This window comes from Malania oleifera, chromosome 9 (assembly GCF_029873635.1).
Source record: "Malania oleifera isolate guangnan ecotype guangnan chromosome 9, ASM2987363v1, whole genome shotgun sequence".
Lineage (NCBI taxonomy): Eukaryota > Viridiplantae > Streptophyta > Magnoliopsida > Santalales > Ximeniaceae > Malania > Malania oleifera.
The window spans coordinates 17,401,852-17,426,098 of NC_080425.1; the positions used below are offsets into that span (position 1 = coordinate 17,401,852).

Sequence of the window (24,247 nt, forward strand, 5' to 3'; positions counted from 1 at the left end):
ACAAAAGTACGAATATTTCAATCTTTTCAATGTCAACTTCGATTTTTATTTTAAAAAATAACAGAAATCAATAGTAAAGCATGAAATTCTTTTATGAAACTTTATAAATTAAGAGAAAATTTCACTTCATTCCTAAATCTCTCATTTGAATTCCGAGGAAATTTCATTCAATAGTTAAAATTTCGACAAGTTTCACTAAGATTTCGATAAATTTCGGATGATTAGTAGAAATTTCGATGGAAATTATGTAAGATGGAAATCAAATGCCATTTCAATTTCAAGGGTGATGAAAACTGGAAATTTTGATGAAAATTTTGACAATTTCATGGAAATTTAAGATCATGAGTCCTACTAGGTGGGGTCAGCTACATGAATCCTTTTTTGTCAATCCACCCGATCAAGGGCATTTTCCTTAGCTAGCTTAAGAGCTTGTAAATCCTTCCTCACTATCATACTCCAGGTTATTTTAGCTCTACTCCCACCCCTTTTTATATTAGAAACAATAACTAACTCACAACTCTTCACAAGTGTGTTGTTTGGTCTGCATTTCAAATGCCCAAACATCTAAGTCACCCCTCCCTTATCTTGTCTTCGACCAGTGCTATGCCTAGTTTATTGCGAATATGTTTGTTCCTCAATTTATCTTTTAATGTTATACCACTCATCCAGCTTAACATTTGCATTTTGGAAACATTTACTTTTTGTAAATGTTGTTTCTTTGTTGCCCAACAATCTAATCTATAAAGCATGGCAGGCCTTATAGCCGTCCTATAGAACTTTCTTCTTAATTTTAAGGGTATCCTATGATCACCACAACACGCCTGACGCAGTCCTCCATTTTACTTATCCTGCTTTGACTCTATGAATCACATCCTCTACAATTTCTCCTTCTGCTTGCATAATAGATCCAAGATAGTGAAATCTACTAGTGCTATGAATTTTTTTGATTATCAAGTTTAACTTTATCTCTGCTACGCCTTACGTTACTGAAATTACATTTGATATATTCTGTCTTATTTCTACTTGTCCTAAAACTTTTAGACTCTAAAGTGGTTTTCCATAGTTCTAACTTTGATACCACTTGGCTACTACTTTCATCAATTAAAACAACATCATTTGCAAACAACATGAACCAAGGGATCTCGTTTTGGATATTCCGAGTGAGCTCATCAATCACTAAAGCAAAAAGATAAGGGCCCATAGTAGAACCTTGATGTACACCTATTACGATTGGAAATTTTCTAGTCTTTTCTTATAGTCCTAACGCTAGCTGTTACTCTATAATACATATCCTTAATGACCTCAACATATCTATTGCATACTCCTTATCTTAAACCCAACAAAGAACTTTCCTAGGTACTCTATCATAGGTTTTCTCTAGGTTAACAAAAACCACATGCAAGTCTCTCTTCTTTTCCCTAAACTTTTACATTAATCTTCTTAAAAGATAAATAACTTCAGTTGCTCATCACCCAGGCATAAAACCTAACTGATTCTCTACAACCCTAGTTTCTAGTCTAATTCTTTGCTCAATTATCATTTCCTACAATTTCATCATATGACTTAGAATCTTAATTTTGCGATATTTATTACAATTATGAATATTGCCTTTGTTTTTGTATAAAGGTATTCTCGTACTTTTCCTCCAATTCCTCTAGCATTTTCTTGGTTTTATAATAGTTTGAAAAGATTAGCTAACCATATACCTCCTTTATCCTCTAAAACATTTCCAAACTTCAATTGGTATGTTATTCGGTCCTAGACTTCCCACTTTTCATCTTTTTTAAAGCCATTGTAACTTTAGTAACTCTAATTTTGTGAATGAATCTCTTAGTTTTAGTGTTTTCCTCATTTGTCACTTCCAAGTTCACACTTTTGATTTGGTTTTCATTAAACAACTTATTAAAGTATTTCTGCCACCTCTCTTTTATGTCTACTTCTTTAGTTAACACATTATCATTCTCGTCCTTTATACACTTCACATTACCTAAGTCTTTACATTTTCTTTCTCTAGCTCTAGTAATTCTACGTCTCTCTCCTTTTGGGGTCAATGTCAAATTTCAAGATCTAGGAGAAAAATAGAAAAGCTAAGGTGCACAATTCTAGGAGGACAAAGGTTGAAAAAAATGAAAAAAAAAAAAAAAGGAAAAAGAAAAAAAACAAGCAGCAAATGCAAGATCCTCTACTTCCTCATCAATAAGATCCTTTGCAAAAAATGAAGATTCCAAGAAGCCCCTTCAATCACAAAAAATAAAGAGATGTAGCCTCGTAGGTGCATTATTAAGAGTAGAGAGGGAATAATGCATGAAAAAGTAGTAGATGAAAGAAACTTTCTCCTCCAAAGATACTCTCAAAAAAAGAACTGTCAAGCCATTACTACATTACATTTAACCAAAGGAAGGAACAAACAAGAACCTTGAGAAATAAATTTCAAAGACCTCGTGTGAGTAATATTAGTGCTAATCCAAGCATGACTGCACTTACTTTTAATCATTTTTCTTTAAAAAATATAAACTAAGACAAATATTAAGAGGGAGGAAAAGAAGAAAAGTAGGATTTTAGTGTTCCTTTGAAATAGGCTAAGGCTGCAAAAAAAAAAAAAAAAGACCAAAAAAAGGAAAAAATATCTTAAAATGAAAAAGTTCTTGAGCATTTTTAAAAAACTTAAGAAATTTTATAAAGTATCTAAAAAATATTTTGACCCTTAGGACCACGTTTCTATGCAATTTGAGCTTTATTTGCCTCATTTGCATATTTTTGGGGTATTTTGCATGCTTTACTGCTTACTTTTCTCTTCTTGAATGTGTGAGCGGCTCTATGCATCCCCCATAATGGAAAACACATTGAATCGGGTATATAGATCTTACACTCTGAGGGGTGGGTTGTCTAGTGAAACTCCCTCTTTTGGATATCTCGATACGTGCTAGGGGTTTCTTCCTTTCTTTTGAAAAACTTTCAACCAGTCCAACTGTAGAGCTCGGAAGTAGGGCGATTACCTTGGACTTTTTCCTGAGGTGAGATGAAGCACATAGAATTTCAAATGGGCATGAGTGGATTCAATAATTAAAGGCTGATAATTTGAATAAACTTGATAAAACTCCTAAAAATCAATTTGATAATGGAGCTTGGAGGAGGGGAAACTGCGTCCCTTTTAAGTTTTCCTATAAGACGAATCTTGTCTTCTTGAACGGAATTCAAGATGGCGCGAGGGAATTCAACAGTAAAAAAGAATGGTAATTAATATAAGCAGGAGCTAATTGCATGTAATTGATTCAACTTGAAACACTCTTAAGGTTAATTTGGTACCATTTAAGACAGATGTGCAGGGAGTGCTAGTATTTTGCCCTTGCATAACCGCACTTTAGAACCTAATTCTAATAGTGTAAACCATGATTATCAATTCCTTGACCTAGGTTTAGTTTATAGACCAATCAGTAGGTAGTAATTAGGTTATCTAACCACACCTAGGAAAATAACATGTTAGTGGCAACTCTATTGATTCATATTTTACCTATTTCTCACTGCATCCACATATTTTTCATCTTGAGTTTGCCATTTGAGTCGAGGTGATTCGGGAATTCACCACCAAACAGTGGCCTTCTGGAACATCACCACACAACTGATTGTCTGCAATCCCCTCTCATGAGATAGAGGGCGATGGCAGTAGAAAGGAGAGAGATTTTATGAACTATTGGCAACTCTGTATACAACTCATGAAACAAATTTTTTGAAACCTTCCAGTACAAAAGCATATGCTTCAAGGCTTGTTAATAAAAAATATAAATGTGAGATTATTTACTTTCTAGGTCTTGTGTCTTCCAAATGAACTCATGGCTGTCTACATTCCAGAATTGGAATTTGAGAGATTAGATCAAGTTGAAGCCACTCCATGGGTTTAAGCCTTAAAACACAGAAAGAGATGATGATGTGCGATTAAACAAAAGATATGACCCTACATATTTGAGGGCACAAAAAGAAACTTGAGAAGTAGGCCCTAAAAAGTAGGTGTCTTAAGACTCCCTAAGCAAGTTGAATAAAATTAACATTTCAAAACTAACAGATTGCTTTGGGAATGAACTGCACTGCCAGGGACAAACATTGACCAAAAGAACTTTTCGCCCTTAAATTCAGTTCAACTAAAAAAAATAGTTTAATATCCTAAATAACAGTGCAATGTCACCTAATATAGTGATACCAATGACTACTATACCTTTGAACCCATTCTAATGTCCCAACTGAGACGTCTTTATTATCAATAGTTGCTACAGCTCCAGACCCAGGTTCCTCCATGAATGTTCCATCTGCTACCTGTAAATATATTTCTCAGAATTAAATCTCAATGCCAGATGTGATGATTAGATATTTAGATGATACACAAGGCAACCTCAAAAATGCATATCATGCCGCTGCAAAATTCAGAGGAAAACCACACAGGAGTATCATATCATTTTGTTTGCGCATGTGTTGGCCATTTGAACAGCACAAAGTTATACAAGATAAATAGAGTCCACCAGAAGAAAATTTTTAAGGGTGATATTTGAAATTGGAACATGCCATCTTACCCTCAAAACCAAAAGACAGTTGTTCAACTCAGCAAGGCAAGTAAAGAAGGGCAGCAATTAGCAACTACAAGCCCACTTCAAAAAAGGATGAAGGTTTGAACCTCTAAGTCACTAAAGTTGTATCATGTAGCTAAATTGACCACTGAAATTTTAAATTGGGACACGCCAAAATTTGGTCTCCTCTCAAATTTATGCACATTAACTTGATCAAACAAGTTTCTCCTAACCATGCGTTCACCAGAAAGCACTACCATATTCGTCACTTATAAGGAGGCAGAAGCACAAAATATTACCAATCTATTGCAAAATTTCCCTGTTGAGTACATGCAACCTTTTTGTCAAAGCCAAGTTGCCTACATTGGAACCTTCAAAAGATTGTTATGACAGAGAAATTTGCTAATGCAGAATCACATTCATCAACAGTGTGATTCCTGTCAGATAATAAAACATATACCTGAGTGCTCCCCAGCGACTTAAGATTTTTAGTTGAGTGATCCTCAATATGGTATCACAGAAACTTTGACCTAAACATCCAGACTATGAATCCTGCCACCCTCATTCTTGTATAAAATTTCAGCACAAGGTAAAATGATGAGCCTGTGCTGTGTCCACAGTTTTAAGCCCAAAAGGCTTATGCTTGAGGGACGTTGTTATATAATAAAACTTATTCCTAGGCTAACGGAAAAGCCACTGAGTGGTTCCTAAAAAATTTCCTAACCATGAAACAGCCATTTACTGACTTCATAATTTCTTATCACGACACTTCAGAGGATTCGGAACAGATCTTTCCCTTGATAATTGGCTGAAGCAAGAACAGGGAAGAAAGAGGGCGATAGAGGCTCACAGGTTGAAACCTATGTTGAAACCCTCTAATAGCATTGCTTGTTTTCTTTCTTTCCTTAGATTAGGATGCTAAGCTTTGATCATATGTAGCTGGCATGCACAAAAAAAATTAAAAGGAAACCCAACTTCTTTTTAAAAACAAGCAACGCTAGCAATTGTGGGTGGCGTGTCACATCTGGATTAATATAAACTTTGGTTATCTTTTGTGCAACAGCGATAAATGAAACCTGACCTAGTGAAGGTAATCAAAGATATTTCTTTTTTCATTTTTTGAGGGAATAAGGAGGGATTTGCAATCATTATGCCAATTAAATATGCACATGATAACAACTCTGTCTGCAGAAACCAGTGAATATGAAGATTGATTTGGAAAACAAACTGTTAGAGGTTTGCATGGAAAAAAATCATATAGATCCACACATCTCAAATCCCAATAATTTAACCAATAAAATATAACAATTAAATTTCCCAATAATGCACCATGACATCTATGTTGCAAATACCCAGACCATTGTAAACATCCTTCCCCTGTCATATAAAGTTAATTTGTTTGAATGTGCCTTTTAGTTGCTCAAAATTTTGATCCAAACAAAAAAATAGTTATCCTATAGCAGTACTATAATTTTAATTTTTGATTAGAGGTATGCGGTGATCAGATAGAATGCTAGATGTAGTTCTCAAACTTGCATTGACGCTATGCATGTCATCTTCTCCATTTGATCCAGCATAAGCATGACATCTTTTTCAATTTTCACTAGCTTGAATGATTATGCTGAAGAGTATAGGTCAAGGGTATAAATTGAGGTAATAATAATAATAATATTAATAATAGAGCACCAAGGGGGTGCCACCCTTGTAGAACAAGAAAAGAGAGAGAAAACATGTTGAATCAGCTGTATGATAGGGTAGGGTATCCAAGAAATTTCGACAATTTCGTGGAAATTTAAGACCATGGGGGTATCCAAGAAGTCAAGAATTGTGCAAGTCCAGTATGTGCTGCCCACTGAACCAACTTGATAGAGTTGTAAGCCATCTATCCTTAAGGGGATTGTGGAAGACGTAGTTGTTCCTTCAAAAGCACAAGCATTTTATTATAAATAGAGCCATAATATGGGATATTTATGTCCAATGTAGGTATTTTTTTTAATTATAAATATAGAGGCAGCCACAATGGTTTAGCCCAATGATACCCAGAACACTGATTGTTGTGGTACATGGAATGGGAAAGGGATCAGGATCGGGGACAGGCTGTGTTACTTGTCATGGAACAAAACTCCGACACAAATGGAATGTTTTTCGTATGTATGTGTGTGTCTGAATTGCCTATATTTGTATAGTAAACAATATTAAGTGATTTATGAGCTTCATTTGTATTAATTGAATATGTTCAATATCATCATTATATTACAGTTATTGCACCTTATGAACACATATCTGTTCTTGATGTATTTTATTATTAGTTTTTGTTTTTTGGATAGTGAAAGAAGATTTCATTAATGGGAAAAGAATTTACAAAAAGGAGACTACGACATTTCCCAAGAAAATTTTGGAACAAACCAGATGGAAAAAATGAAAACAACAAAAATAAAAAAAATAAACATCTAGCCAGCATATTCCTCCAGTCTCCCTGGAGATCTGGAAAGCGAACTCCCCTAAAAGAACCCAAAACCAACATGCCACAAAGAGGCCATATGAAGAATCTTTTCCCAAACCAGCACCCAATTCAACTTCTCTGCCGAAAAGATCCCCGCATTACGCTCCACCATAAACCCCACAAAACCAAGAAGATCCACATTTCCACAACATTGCCCAATCCTTCCTCCTTCCAAAACCTGCAAAGTAGCTAACAATTTCTACACCAAAAAAGGACAAACCCAACTCTCACCCAAAACACCAATAACTTGTTCCAAATCTTCCAAAAAAAATCACAATGCAAAAACAGATGAGAAGTTGTCTCGTAGTTCTTATAACAGAGCACACAAACATCTGGAGAAAAAGCCTTCAAAGGTCTCTTGATCTACAAGAAGTTATTGGTATTGATTTTATTAAGCAAAACCAACCAAATAAAAGCCTTAATTCTTGGTGGTACTCTGGCCTTCCAAAATAATAGAATAGAGAGGAAACAAACAATCGCAATAGGTCGAAAATTCAAAAATGATCTACAAGAATACACCCCCGAATGATCCAAAGACCAAGAGCAAACATCCCTCCCCAAAGAAAGATGACAATTATTCAATAAGGACAACAAGGATGACAGCTCCACCAACTCCCCATCATTAAGAGATCTCCTGAAATGGAGATTCCAAGAAATTAAAAGACTACTCAAATTATTGACAAAGAAAGAAATAACAATATTATGCCCTAAGCTCAATTAGAAGAGATGAGGGCAAGATGTGGATAGGACATCATCCCCAACCATGGGTCTTTCTAGAAACGAATTCGAGAACTTCTCCCCACCTCAAATTTGGTGTGAGTGGTGTTCTTAGGAACCAACTTACCAAGACCCAGCATCCCCTCCTTTTAGACATGCAGATCTCTTCCCAGCTCACTAAGTGGCCCCTGTGACCCCCCATACCAGATCACAAGAAATCTTTCATAAATCTCTCAAGTTTTCTACCTATCCCCATTGGAATCTTAGAAACAAAAAAGCAACCCTAGATGCATTAGATTGTTATATATACATCATTATGTAACCCTAGATGGGATTAAGCTTCAAGTAAGCTTCAAAGATTGTAGCTTTGTCATTGATCATAGTGAAAATCGAAGTGCTACTCCAGTGGACGTAGGCTATTGTCGAACCACGTAAATCTTCTGCATTCAAGTTGTATTTTTTATTCTTCTTATTATTTTTTGATTGCTTTTTGAGGATATTTCATCATTGAGTGATTGCATTAGTGGTTGTTGATTGTTTTGTGTTTAATTGTGTGCTTCCTCTGCGTGTGTTCAAGTTGAACGAACGTCAACAAGTGGTATCAGAGCTAGTGGTTCAACAATGGCTGGGGTCTCTTCGAATTAATATCAATGTGAACAAGTTCGACGGAACTGGTAATTCGAGCTTTGGCAACGAAGGGTGAAGGGCTTGCTAGTGCAACAAGGAATGGTGAAGGCGTTATACGGAAAGAAGCCAGACGACATGAATGACGCAAGTTGGAAGGAGCTTGAAGCAAAGGCGGTTTCCATGATCAGGTTATGTCTAGCTAATGACGTGTTGTATCACGTCATGGACAATGACTCGCCGGCGGCGGTTTGGCTGAACCTAGAGCGCCGATACATGTCCAAGTCGATTTCGAACAAGCTGTATCTTAAGCAAAAGCTTTATTGACTTAAGATGGCGGAGGGTTTGGACTTGACTCAGCACATCAACACATTTAATCAAATCATTAGTGATCTGGGGCAAGCTGATGTGAAGTTCGAGGAGGAGGACAAGGCGTTGATGCTGTTGAATTCCCTACTCACGTCACCTACATACGAGAATCTGGTTACGACGCTAACTTGGGGGAAATAAACCTTAGAGTTGGAGGACATCACGAGTGCATTGCTGAGGTTCCATCAAATAAAGAAGGCCATCGATGAGGGTTAACATGGTGAAGGGCTCGTGGTGAAGGGTAATCAAGATCGTGTGAAAGGCAAATCCTGGAGTGGACCAAGTAGTAATAAAACTCAATCCACGAGTAAGAAGGATGTTAGTTGTTTTAAGTGCAGGGAACTAGGAAAAATAAAATCAGAATGTTCGGAGTGGGAGAGGGGAAAGGCAAAAGCTCAAGAGGGTTCGTCAAAATCCTTGAATGTAGTGGAAGAAGGAGACTCGAGGAGCAATGATTGCGAGATGCTTTCTGTTTCATCAGGTTCAGAATGCCTCATGGGTTCTTGGATCCTAGACATGGGATGTTCTTTTCACATTACGCCCAACAAAGCCAGGTTCACCACCTACAGATTGGTGAGTTCTGGTTTCGTTCTGATAGAAAACGGTGCAGTTTGCAAATTTATTGGAATGGGGGATATCAAGATCAAGATGTGTGACGGTGTGGTAAGGACGTTATGTGGGGTAAGGCATGTACCCGATCTACAGAAGAACGTGATATCTTTGGGTGCTTTGGATTGTGATAGGTATAGTTACAAGTCCAAAGGCAAGACAATGATGGTGAGTGATAACATATTGATGGTGATGAAAGGACAGAGGATAGCATGGAATCTCTATGCACTGCAGGGTAACATAGTTGTAGGTGGAGCTACAGCTGAGAGTTCTGAGTCAAGAAATACTGTTTTGTGTAATGTAACCACACACAAAACGGTGGGTATTCTTAACTACATTGGTGTGGATGTTTGGGGACCGGTGAGGGCAACATCACAGGTTGCACATGGGTATTTCGTGAGGTTATCACGAAAGGTATGGGGGTATCTCATGCCGCACAAGTTGAAGTTGTTTGCTAGGTGTAACTTGTGGTTAAGGTGAAGTATTAGACCGGGAGAGAGTTCTTTAGGTCAAATATTGTTGCTAAGTACGCTGGTGTTCAAAGTGTTTTATAAGTAAGGCATGGTGTATGCAGGGCTTGCAAGGGACTTCTTGGTGAAGTCAGCGAGTATGGCGTGTTTCTCGGTTAATCGATCGCCAAAGGAATCGCTAGATGGGAGAGTTGAAGGATAGACCTAGACTAGTTATGCGGTAGACTTTGGAGGTCCAGCCATGCATGTTTCTAGTGAGGTGGGATCTAGGCTTGGTGTGATGTCTAGACGGTGCATATTTCTGGTATATAAGAAAGATGGGTTCAAGTTGGGTGATCCAACGGCAAACAAGATGGCGATTGGTGGAGACATGGTTTTAGGTGTTAAAACGATGGGACAACGTACTCAGGTATATGAAGAGAAACGAGTGTAAAAAGCTACAGTTTAGCAATGAGCATGTCATGCAAGTGGAGTTAGAGACTTAGGGTAGAAGTGCAGGGAATTCTAACTCAAGAGACTTGCAGTATCACACGATAAACAGGAGCAGAAAGGAGATTGTGATGCAGGTAGAGTTTCAGACTCAGGACAGAGATGGCGTTGGTCATGATGCAGGGAGTTCGAGCTCGGGAGACCAGTGGGATCACAATGGGCTCAGAGGCACTATCAAGCCACCGCCCAGGTATGACCTGATGTCTTATGCAACCATTACTACTAGGAAGGATCCTACTACCTTTCAGGAGGCAGTGCATGGTCGAGAGAAGGGTGGGTAGGTGCCATGGTAGAGGAGATGGAGGTATTGTATAAGAATCAGATAAAGGGGTTGGTGGAGTTCCCAGAGGGGGAGGGGGAGAGGGAGATAGGATGCAAGTGGGCAATAATTTTGTGGTTTTATGTGAGTGACATGTCGATTACTGGAAAGGTTCCAACTGAGGTAAATTAGTCGGGGACTCTGTTGAGAATGGAAGTTGACATGAAGGCTTTGACTATTGCCAAGAGTGTTCTTGGGTTGGAGATTCGCAAGGTTAAAGTTATAGGGAGATTGGGATTATCTCAGGGTGACTTTGTAGCTGTGGGGAGATTGGTGTTATCTCATGACGGTTGTATGGACAAAACTACATGGAGATTGTGGTTATCTCAAAGTGGTTTTGGGGATCAGGTGTTGGTGAGGTTTAACATGGTTAGTGTTAAACCGGTCACCAGTACACCGTTGGCGAATCTAAGTAAACAGTCTACCACTCAATACTCAGGGACAAACGGTGATGTTCGGGTCATGTCAAAGGTTTCCTACGCAGTGCAGTTGGGTACATCGGCGGGCAACAGAGGGTTCCGTCAGCTGTGAGGTTCACATAAGGAGACTACACAGGGGGCTTGGATGACAGGAGGCTTGCAACGGGGTACATTGTGGGAAGGCCTACTTGTTGGAAGTCCGGGGTAAAGTCTCACGGTGCGCTAGTTACAACTGGATCGGAGTTCTTAGCAGAGGTTGAGATTGCCAAGGTGGCATTGTGGTTTAGAGGATCATTCAAGGAGCTAGGTGTTCAGCTAGGTGAAGTTCCTATTACCACAGTCAAGTTCAAACGTGGCTTGGACTTGGTTTACGACTCCAGGTGTTAGAGGGTAGGCGGGTCCCGATATACAAGTCCAGGTGGAGCAGCGGTTATGCTTTCAGATTTCCAAAGTGGTGAATATTCGCCAAGGTTGAGATTGTTGGAGATGTGGCTCATATTCAGAGCAGATCACATGTACCGGAGAAAGCTACATGATGTGAAGGACAAAGGGACAGAAGCAAGGTGCAGGCGTGCAGCTAAGGAGGGCAAATCGTCCACATCTTGGGACCTAACCATCGACGAGTTTTCTTCAACCCCAAACTGTCGACAGTTTTCGTTGGCGCAGATCACGTATTTTCAAATCGGGGGCTTCTAAATTGGGCTTATCAGAGGGATTTCCTCTGGGGGATTGCTACAGATGTAGTTTAGATATACTAGAACACTTCTGTAAGCATTAGATTGTTATATATACATCATTATGTAACCCTAGATGGTATTAAGCTTCAAAGATTGTAGCTTTGACATTCATCACAGTGAAAATCGAAGTGCTGCTCTGGTGGACGTAGGCTATTGCCGAACCACATAAATCTTATGCGTTCTAGCTGTGTTTTTTATTCTTCTTATTAGTGTTTGATTACTTCGTGAGTATATTTCATCATTGAGTGATTGCATTAGTGGTTGTTGATTGTTTCATGTTTGATTGTGTGCTTTCGCTGCTCATGTTCAAGTTGAACGAACGTCAACACTAACTCTATTGTATGCTTTCTTATAAACCAATTTGAAAACAAACCCCCTCTTATTCCATCGAACATCCTCCACCACCCCATTAACCACCAAAATAGCATACACTATTTGCCTCCTTCCCACAACACACTTTAACCACTCGAGATAGTCTTATCAAGCACCACACCCAGCCTATTAGCTAATACTTTGAGGATAATCTTATAAGCACTAGAGACAAGACTAATATGTCTGAAAACTTCTATTTTAATAGATATAGACTTCTTAGGCACCAAAGCAATAAAGGAGGAATTAATACTCATGCTCAAAATACTATTCCCAAAAAACTTGGTAAAGACTTTAAACAAATCACCCTTAATAACATCCCAACAATCTTGGGAGAAGCAATATTAAATTTGTCCAAGCCCAGAGCCTTATCGTTTTGCATCCCAAAAACTACCTCCTCATCAAAGGGTCTCTCTAACCATCACATCTGGTCTTTGGATATGGGATTCCTCTCTAACACCTCTACCACAGTCTGCAAACGTCCTCCTCAAAATACAAGTTATTATAGAAATTAGTAATAATAGAGACAATCTGACTAAGGTCATCCTTAATCAAATTCTTTCCCATTTTCCCATTAGCTAGCCTCTGAAATAAAGTAGAGTTACAATCACCATCTTTGAACCATCTAAATTTGGTCTTTTGCTTCCATCTCATCATTTCCTTACAAATCACCTCTACTAGCTCATTCGTTAAAGAAATATTTTTGCATCCTTACTTTTCAAGAGATTTATCTCATCTTCCTTCCTAACCAAAGAGGTCAACTCAGCTAAGATGCTAGACTTTCTAATTCTAACATCACCAAACACCTCCTTATTTCAGAATTTCAATTTCTTCAGACGCTTCAATTTCCTCATAAATCTAAACCTTTCCCAACCCCTATCCATATCCTCTCCCCAAGAACTCCCTAGCAAAGGCTTAAAAATCGCATGATCCAACCACACACTCTCAAACCTAAGAGGGTACTAGGACCCCAAGGCATCCCACTTGATTCCAGCAAATGAGGGAAATGATGGGAAGTTGTCCTTGGAAAAACATTCTAGGAGAGATTAGAAAATTCATCCTCCCACTCACTATAGAACAAGAATCTATCCATCCTGCTGGCCAGTGCCCTAGTCCACCCAACAGACCAGGTAAATAAGTGTTCCCTATGGGCAGGTCTCTCAAACCACACTCCTTAACCCTAAATAAATAAATAAAAATTTGCATATTAATAGTATTTGTACCCTTTCTTTCTCCTTTAGAAACCTCACTATGTTAAAGTCACCGCCCAGGATCCAGCTAAAGGAGTAGAAACCAAAAACATAATAGAGCTTATCCCAAAAGGACTCCTAAAGGTTGGCCTAGAGGGATTAAACACTAAAGAAACACATCACTAGCCCTTCCCTCTCACGTTGACTAACACAAAAAGGGAACAAAAACCATCAAAATATCCACTCTAAAATTAGATAGAGAATCCCATATGACAAGGATGCCTCCTGAAGTGCCCAGAGAGTGTAGGAAGTCCCAATCCCTACAATAGCCACTGTAAATACCCTTAACAACCCCCTAATCAATAAATTACAATTTACTTTCCCAAATAAAAACGATATTAGGGGAGTATCCATCCAAGACTTCCTTGATCAAGCTCTGTTTCCTAACACCACTTAACCCTCTAACGTTCCAACTAACAATCTTCATAACACACTTAGCACCCTTTTTGATCCCCTTATCTTGTACTTAATTGATGTCTCTAGATTTTTACGCTCTTTTTGGACTTTCTTCTTCTTAGGGCTTAGATCCATCCTCATCTCATTTCCTACCAGGTCTATTAATTTGAGGCTCAGATCCTTAAGGTGCTTTTGTGGGTCTTTACAGTCTCTCTCACCTCCCTCAAAGCCAATCCAACAACCCTCCCTCCTAAAAGAATCCTCACTTCAGCACATAGTTTTAGAAGGAAAAAAAAAATGAGGAAGGGGAAGAATACCTTTACTAATTTTAGAGGAACAAGGAAACTCCAAAAAAGAATCTACCTTCCTAGAACCCCCCCTCCCCACCCCAGCCACAGCAACCAAATGAAGGTACAACCAAATTGTCCACCAGTAAGAAATTAAGCTCAAGGTGGGAAGACAAAGTCCCCACAACATTTCAGACTTTCATATGGTCAATATTGTGTTTGACAAAATTTTTACCTACTCACCAAACTCAGAATCCAAATGTTGACTCTCTCTCTCTACTTGCCATGAGTTCTTAGCAGAATTTACACTCTGACCAGATCCCTTCTCCTCAATGTCTCCACTCTTACTTCAAAAAGCTGAAACAATCCATCCTCTTCTGCAAATTCAAGGTCATCTTTTAGTTGGTCGTTCAATAGTTCCTCCTCTGATTCACAAATTTTGCTCAATTTGTCCTTTAAACTAAAAGTGGAATCATCTTCTAAATCCCCTTCTGATAAAGCCTTTTGCTTCTTCATTAAAGTTGAGCGCAAAGGAGAAAATTAATCAAAAAAGCAATGTTAAGTCATCGTATTTAGAACAAACTGAGGATTACAACTTGATGGGTTAATTTTCTCCTTACTTTTCGTAGAAGCAAATTTTATTATACATTTTCCTCTAATCTGTCTCCAGCCAAACTGGCTTCTAAAGTCTTCCTAGTTGTAGTGCCTAGCCATGTGTGTAATGATAGGCGCACATCCCCCTCTTCAATCCTATGTTGTGCCTTCCTTATAGCTGGGCTTGAGTCTCCAACCCCTTTTAGACCCAAATCCGCTTGGGTTTCTTCAACCCATCGAATTGAGACTTTGAACTACTGGTCTACTAGCACACAAGCCTTTTAGCCCCAAGAAGACCCCCTAAAATTTTAAAATTAAGAGCCTAACACTGTCATTGGCCTTTCACAAGGATCCAGGAAGCATTTTAGGAAAGAATCCTCCCTTGATCCCTGAGATTTCGGAACACATCCTTCTCTACTTGTTCCAACCTCATCGAGAGAGCTCCTTTGGTCACATCAGTTAAGAAGGTGCACATAAAAAACCTCTAAAACACACTATCTCACCACTTTCCACTAATCTCTGGATATTTGAGAAACCACACTCGAAGCGCCAACAGTTACTACTATGGGCGTTTATTAAAACATTTATGTCCATTTACAACTCTAACATAGCTTTACCCTTGGATCAACAATAAGGTTGCTCCTTTGTGATCGATTGGTCATGGGTTCGAGTTCAAGGAAACAACCTCCCTACATAAAAGTAGGGGTAAAGCTAAGTACATTGTGACTACCTTGCCTTTACCCTCGCGAAGCAAGGAGCCTTAGGGCCCGAGGATGCCCTTCTTTTTTCTTTTTCCTTTTTTTTTTTTGGTAGAATTCTAAGATAGCAATGAGGAAAGCCCACTACCCATTTGTTAGACTTGCTTAGGGTTGCACACATGCTAACTACTCAATGCGTTAACCTTCTACAGATGTGCAAATCTTCCTCTACTGTTCGAGAGGATCCTGAAACTTACAAATCTACCTTCTTTCATGAAATTGAGCTCCCTTTGACCCCCCAGTGAATCCTCTGCTACCTTCACATAACACATCCTCACCTTTAAAGTCCACACGAACTCCTCCTTATGGCTTCCTAAAAATTTCGAGATAGGGAAACTTAAAAGGTTCAATCGGTTCACGTTAATCACCTTCCTCTCCATTTTGAAAGTCAAATACCCTCCCATACTTGCTCTGTATTACCTATGGCGAAGGTAAAGAGAAAAGGAGTGACAGGTGACTAAGGAAATTACAAATAGATCAAAGAAGAACACCAGGAATCGAGATAAGAAGGTATATTTGGATACTAATTTAGGGTAGGGATACCGAAGGATGTCTCCTTGTTCATAGTCTCATAAGAAGGAAACTCCAAATATAGAGCATCATGACTACTACTCATCTAGATTCTTAAGGCACGTTGTGGTGTCTTGGAAGACATTCTTTTCCATCACCTCATTGCTATCGTATTTTGTTACCAATTATTGTAGTTATATTTGATGTATTTATTGTTACGTTAGTAAGCATGAGTAAGTGAGGTTAATATGGCTATTGTTATGTACTTGGCATATATATTATAAATAGAGGGAGAATTCTTCATGGTGTTAGTGCATGATTCTAAGACCTAAACCCTAATAGCCATGGCCACTGTCGAACTGAAGCCTAAAATCTTAAATCCACTAAATGTTTACCATTATAAGAGAATTTCCAGCATCATCATCGACCTGAAACCATCACCAGATGTGTGTCCTACCTTCCCCGAAATCCTGATAGGTACTAAGTGAGCAACCCTGAGGCTCAGGGGCGGGCAGCGGGCTCTTGAAACCTTAGAGGGGTATCTTGGGCTTCTATGTGCAATTAGGAGCCCTATGTACAATCCATTTGGAAATAGGACCGCGCAGGTCTATCTGGCCTGATGGCTTTGGGTGTACATCCTTTTAGCCATTGGCTATACAATTGGGGAGTATCATCCTAGACCCTAGTTGTTTTAAGGGGATGAGAGTTACCCTTAGTTCTAGTGGAATGTGAGTTATTTCCCTTATTCTTCGAGTCCAGGTTTCTTAGTGATGGCCTTAGCTAGTTCAAAGGTTGTTGAGCCATGAGACTTGACCACTAGGTTAGACACTTGAGTGTTTCATTGGATAAGGATGAGTATGGCTAGGCTGGATTTGGTGGAGTCTTCCCACCGCACAGGCATAACTCCTTATGAGGATTTTGGCAAGGGTGATTCCTTTTGGCCATTGTGAACTCCTTTCCATCACCATAGGCCTGAAAACCATTGGAAGCCACAATGGCTTCTGGAAATTTCCTGAACAACACTGCCATTTCAAGAACACAAAAACCCCTTTAGATTTTGCAAAACCAACACCATAACCACTCACATCTTTCTTTTCTTCTATACATTCCTAAATCCACCTCAATCTCATGTCTATTTGTAAGATTACCAATTTTTTTACAACCATCTTCTTGATTTTGTTATTATTTAGGATTTGAAGACGAAGAAGACGATTGCCACATGAGATGAGGCTGGCAAACTTTACTACGTTGAGATGCACTCTCCTCCTCTCATTTACAGTACTACTATTACACCACTTCAAATCCAATATCACCATGGTCATCCTTTGGACAAGTTAAAACAAGTAGTTCGTACTTTGGTTTCTGTGCCCAATATTGAGCGTGAGCCTTGCCTATTAAGAAAGCATCAATGTGTTCCCTTTGCTTCCCAAGTCAATAAACAGGTGGTCAGCCATTTCATGTTAGTCCATTCCGATGTTTGGCGTCCAAGTTTTGTCAAGTCAAAGTTGGGGTTTTGAAACTTTGTTACATTTGTCGATTACTCTATGATGAGTTGGTTGCAATTAATGAAAGATTTTGTTTAATATCTTTTGGGCCTTTGGTTCTCAAATAAGAACATAGTTTGATACTTTGCAATGATAATTAGGGCTACAAAAGAACCAAGCTGCTTTTAAGCAGCTTGGGAGTTCGACTTGGTGCTCGTTCAAGCTCATTCATTATATAAATGGGTGATTCCTAAGCCCAATTTTGAGGTTAAAGTTAAACATGAACAGGATCAAATAGTTTCATATTGTGAGCAGCTTGAACATAGGCTTGGTTTGGGCTCATTAAATAGGCTTGAATTAGGCTCATTTATGGGCTCGTTTGATAAGGTCAAATTACGCTTGATAGATTATAGCGGTTTACAAGCACAGATTGCCTGGGTGTTGGCTTGTTTAGTTCAAACACCATAACCTAAATTTAGTGATAGTGTCAACGCCTAAGGCTAATAAACTAGCTTGGTAAGGGCAAAAAAATTTAAAAGCAGTATTTAACTGCCCTTTTTCTCTTGTTTGACTAATAGAATCCTAAGAACCTCTCACCTCTCATAGTAGGAGGTTCGAAAAGAACCAGATCATTTGTTAGCATGTTCATAGCTCAGTTTAGTAAGGGCTCATTAATCATTCACCGCATAATGAATAAGCTTGAGCAAGTATATTAAAGCTCAGTTTGAGCTTGGCCAATAAAAATTTAATAAACAAGATTGAGCATGACAAAGCTAAGCTTGGCTCCTTTGCAGCTCTAGTGATGATGCTATGGAGTACTTTAGTATCCAATAAAATACCTATATGATTAACTCTGATATGATCCATTAGTCATCTAGTGCCCACACTCCACAATAAAATGGATTTGTAGAGCAGAAAAACAGACACATTCTCAAAGTCACTTGTAACATATTGTATCAAGTAAATGTCCCCAAAATCTTCCAAAGTGATGTCACGTTTACTACTTACTCTTTTATCAATAAAATGCAATCCATTATCTTTGGCTGTAAAATCTCGTATTTAGTTATCTTGAGAAGTTGGATCCTCGTGCTGTCAAATGTATTTTTCTACGCTATTCTTGTACCCAAAGGGATATCAATGCTTGATGTCACCTTCTTTGAGTCCACACCATACTATTTTGATTCCTTGAGTTTTGTTGACCTTGATGAGTCCCTCCCTCCGCCTAGCCTTCCAAATACTAACCTATAATCTCTGCTTAATCCTCCTGTATCATCATCCAGTTAAAGTCCTTCTCATCGCTAATCATCCCAATTTGTACATGTACACATTACGATTCAAGGAAGGAGAGCCTCCTCTAGCTTCTACTTCTATGCCTCTTGTTCCCTTGTAAGATGATCCTATTTACCAAGATGTTGATCCTCCTATTACTATTCAGAGGTCAGCGCACTTGTGCCCAATATCCAATCGCTAATTTTGTTTGTTATGACTTCTTCTCATCCTTATGCTATTGTTTCGTTAGTATTCAGTCTTCTGTTGCTCCTTCAAAATCTATATCTCAAGCCTTCTCCCGTTCTGGGTGGAGGACTAGAATGGTTGAAAAGAAGCGTGTGTTATGACTTCTTCTCATCCTTATGCTATTGTTTCGTTAGTATTCAGTCTTCTGTTGCTCCTTCAAAATCTATATCTAAAGCCTTATCCCGTTCTGGGTGGAGGACTAGAATGGTTGAAAAGAAGCGTGTGTTACAAGATAATATATTTGGGAGCTGGTAGCTCTTCCTCTTGATAAGTCCGTGGTTGGTTGTTGCTGAGAGTATACAGTCAAAGCCAATCTAGATGGTCTCATAACTCATTTGAAGACCCTCATTGTTACTAAAGGATACATTAAAGGTGTATGGTTTGAAGTATTTTGACACATTCTTGTTGGTTGACAAACTTGTTTGAATTTGTTTCTATATCTCCTTACCATGTGTCGTTGGCCTCTCCATTAGTTAGATGCGAAAAATACATTCCTACATCATGATCTTCTAGAGGAGGCCTACATGGAGCAATCACATTGGTTTGTTGCTTAGGGTAAGTCATGATTACCATGTTAGCTCAAGAAATCCTTGCATGGTCCAAAGTAGTCTGCTAGAGCATGGTTTGGTCAATTTAGTCCTATAGCACTTGAGTTGGTCTTTAGCAGTGTGCACTGTGCAGTAGATCAAGTCGTACTTCATCTTCATGCTACCCAGTAGGATTCTATTCATTGTGCATGTGAATGATAATGTGATTACAAGTTATAAAGATCAAGGTATCTAGCGCTTGAAGCATTTTTTACAAACTAAATTTCAGACCAAGGATTTAGGTCTATTGAAATACTTCTTGGGTATAGAAGTATCCAGATCTCATATAGGATCATCTTCTTGCACAAAAAGTATGTTCTAGACCTTTTAGATGAGATTGGGCTACTGGGATCCGAACGTGGATGATTTGTTGGCTAACCCTTGAAGATATTTGCTACTTGTTAGAAAGCTGAATCATCTCACAATCACTCGACCTGATATATCTTTTGCAGCAAGTGTTGTTACCTAGTTTCTTGATTCCCTAAAAACAACTCATTGAGATGCAATCATTTGAATCTTAAGATACATAAAAGGTGGGCCAAGGAGAGACCCCTTATATCAAGATCGAGGTCACACTTATGTTCAAGGATACCGGATGCAGATTGGGTTGAACCTTTCGATAAAAGAGCCATAACTAGGTATTGTATTTTGGTTGGTGTCTGAAAAAGTAAAAAATAAACTGTGGTGGTCTGGTCGAGTGTTGAGTCGGGGTATTAGGTCATGCCCAAACTACCTATGAGCTTATTTGACTAATGCACATGTTAAAAGAACTTGGGTTTTCACATTGATGTGTGATAATCAAGTTGCTATTCATATTGCCACCAACCGAGTCTTCCATGTATGAACGAAACACAATAAAGTTGGTTGCTACTTTGTTCAAGAGAAACTTGTGCAGAAGCTCATTACAACGATTCATGTGAAGTCTGAATTCCAACTTGCTGATTTATTCACTGAAGCCTTGGAAGGTACTCAAGTTAAAATCCATTTGTAACAATTTAGGGGCATATGATATCCATGCTCTAGCTTGAAAGAGAGTGTTACTAGTTAATGCAGTTACTGTTATCACTATATTAGTAAGCGTGAGTTAGTGCGTGATCAGTGAGGGTAGTATGGTCATTGTCATGTACTTGGCATATTATAAATAGAAGAAAGAGACCTATCATTGTGATGAGGTTTTCCATTTTACCCTATTCTTCAAAATATTTTATTTATAACATTTTAGTTCTAAATTTTGCATTAGTATGTCTATTAATTCTAAAGTTTCATAAAAGAATTCCATGCTTTATTGCATTTCCATCGCTTGCATCAAAATTGAAATGAACATCGACAATAGAATTTCCATCAAAATTCATGTAATTTTGAAGCCTCAAAACTTTAGCCAAAATCAAAATTTAAGACCTTAGTTGGACTCTTCTAGCTCTTTTGGATTTTACTTTTTACTTCTTTATATTATAATTATTGTCTTTTTTTTTTTCTTTTGAGAATTTAGACTTCATGACAAACATTAATTAAGTCATTCATTGTTATATATTATTAGTTAAATACTTAATTATTTGGGAGTTTAACTTAAGTTAGGGGGTTATTGAAATTTTTATCATATATATATATGTGTGTGTGTGTGTGTGTGTGTGTGTTTATCGGTCCCAGAAAAGTTCCATTTACTAGAACACCATTTTCACTCCACCTGAACATTCCAAAGAAGCATGAACCCATCGTACCACATTCCATGACAAGTACACACTTTACAGTTCCCCGTCCCAACTCCCATTCTGCGTACCATATTTTAAGTTTCATTGTTTTTTTCCTTCACTAGAGGGTTTTATCTTCAGCATTTCAACGGCTTCAAAAATGATAAGGGGAAATCTCTTTAGAATTGAACTACTCCTGCTGTGATTAGGTGTATTTTTGGCTACAAACTATGATTTTTAACCACACTTGTCCTTTTAAGGTGCTAAATGGTCCAATCATCTTCAGTTCAATGTATTGCTAATTATTTCTTTGGAGATGTTTCTTACTTGCAAAAGGGAATCATGCTTTGATGTATTAGTTCTCCTTGGTTGTAAATTTGCAATTGTGTATTTGTTCTATTTTCTTTTAGAAGGATGTCTCATCCTACTTTGCTTGCACTTCCGCTTCTTTTTTGCTCAATAAATTCTTTTTGTTTATCTAAAAATAATTATTATAAGGAACGGGGATGGGCCAAGTGGCCAACTATGAAACTATATTTTTAATAAATGCAGAGTTTCAGCCATAACACACTGGCGGGACTAACAAATAGAAATTGAGTGTTTTCATAGTGGTTTGAGACATGGTCTTAAATTTCCACGGAATTATCGAAATTTCCATTGTAATTTCCACTTTCTGCCACCCTCAAAAAATCGAAATGGCAGTAGATTTCTATCGAAATTTCAATGAATCATCTGAAATTTATCAAAATCTAGAAATTTTAGCAAAACTTGTCGAAATTTTAACTATAGAATAAGAATTCCTCATAATTCAAATGTGAGATTTAGACACAAAGTTAAACTTCGCTCTTAAATATTTCCTTTTAATTGAAACAAAAAATCATTACAAGGGCTTTTGAAATTACATAAAGAATTAAACTAACAACATTTTATTGGAACAGTCATGTCCAAATTATCCTTATTTATATAATAAATAATATTTAACTGATTTAAGAATTTCATTTGTATTAACCTAATATGTTTAATACACATACTATGTTAGGAATATGTTTAATACACATATTATATTGCAACTATTGTGCCTCATACACAACATAGATGTATTTGATTTGTAATATACTGGTCCTAGAATTTATGTTATTATGTCTATTAATCATTTCTAAAGTTTTATAAAAGAATTTCATGCCTTGCTACTAATTTCCATCATTCTTTCAAATTGACATCAAAATTGAAATTTTCATCGAAATTTCCATACTTTTGGAGCTTCGAAATTTTAGTCGAAATTGAAATTTAAGACCTTGGTTTGAAATGAACCAAAGAGTAGACAATCTGAACCTGACGCAAATAGGTGTAGGGATATAAGATAATCTCAGACTAACGTTTCAAAATAGTGTTTTAGCGACCTCTCTTGATTCAAATTACTAATAAATCCATAAAATAATATAGAGATGACTGCCATGTCTTTAGCTGCGGTGGAGGGACTAGTAGGCACCGTGGGGTTGACTCCTCAAAAGCCTAGCCTCCAAATCTACAAAACCTAGTTGGTCTTGAGCTGACCTCCGGAGAGAAATCTTCTCAAATTTAAAATGCCAAAATACCCTCGTGGAAAAGTGGCTGAAGATTCCTATTTATAGTAGGCTTGAAGCACCCAAGAGAGGTCAACTCCTATTTTCCATATACCCCCTCTAAAAGTCACTTATCTTCTAAAGCCCCACCAAAAATAATTACAATCAAAAAAATACCCCTGAATATTACAAAATGAACCCCCAAAGCAAAAATAAAGCCCCAAATTCAGATATTACAAAAATACCCCTAGCACCCATATATAGCAACACTTTATATATACAGAAAATTAAATAAAGACTGCCGATTACATAATTCAACCTTCTTAGAAAAGGACTCGCCTCCGTGCGAGTTGTCATCTCGGCTGCCTGGCAGATGTCAGGGTCAATCTTCATGAATTCTTCCTCCGTGACCCATGAATTAGCATAATCAGGTCCGCCAGCCCATTGCACCAAGATTTTGAAATAAATTCCAGCCCTAATCTTCACCTCTTGCACATGTATGACAGCCTCAATTTGTTATGCCTTGCTAAAAGTGACAGGTGTAGTTCTTGCACTCAACACTTAGAATATCACCATGGAATGAGTACAAATCAGCCACATTAAAGACTGGAGATATATTCAAGTTATGAGGGAGTTCAACTTCACAGGCATTTTCCCTAAATTTGCACACCAATCTCTCAACCTTTCAACTTGTGGGAAGCACTAAAATCCCTCTTTCTGATGGAAAACCATCACCCAATCACCAACCTGGTACTCATTGAACTGCCTATTTCAATTAGCAACTTTCCTATATAGTTGGTTCACACATCTTGGCATAATTCAGCATCTGCCACCATTTTCTCATCAAGGACTTTTGATGATTAGGCTTTCCTTTCTGCATGACTAGACATCTGAAGTGATTATCATTTTTTTCTCTTAATTTCCTGCAGCTCGATTGCCCTTTTCGTCACACCTTCTCTTTTGCAGGTAACCATTTTTGAAATTTTCTGAGTCTAAAATTCATCTCTATGACTGCAGTTCAAAGCCCTGCTTTTTCCACACATTCTCCAAGTTCCATCCTTCTTAGGAGGGAGTAAAGCTAGTACGATAGAAGGACTTAGGCTTTCTTGAATAAATACCTCTCTAAGAAGTTCCCTAACCTGCTTTTGAAGCTCTTGATGCTCCTTTGGGCTCATACAATAGTGGAGCAGATTAGGTAATGTAGCACCTGGTAAAAGATCAATATGATGCTATATATCCCTCATGGGAGAAAGTCCACAGGTAACCCTGCTGGCATCACATCTTTGAACTCATGATCTCCTTGACATCATTTGGAAACTCCAACTGCAGCTTCCCTTCCTTCTGAAAGAGGACGTAAATCAGCCCACTTTCCTTACTTTCTGGAGTAAAATCCCTTTTATTTAAGAGAGCAAGTGAACAACCATTTTCTTGCCTA

General features: G+C 38.1%; 1 protein-coding gene across 5 annotated transcripts in view; it reads right to left on the reverse strand.

The window, feature by feature from the left end:
* Positions 1–24,247, reverse strand: part of LOC131163808 (copper-transporting ATPase PAA1, chloroplastic) — a 134,989-nt gene that overhangs the window by 36,858 nt on the left and 73,884 nt on the right. For all 5 annotated transcript variants that reach the window (XR_009139135.1, XR_009139136.1, XM_058120576.1 and 2 more), the window contains one exon: positions 4,211–4,308. Coding sequence is in view for 3 of the 5 variants with exons in the window: in XM_058120576.1 (XP_057976559.1) it covers positions 4,211–4,308 (98 nt within the window). In the remaining 2 variants the exon portion in view is untranslated. The remainder of the gene's footprint in view (positions 1–4,210; positions 4,309–24,247) is intronic.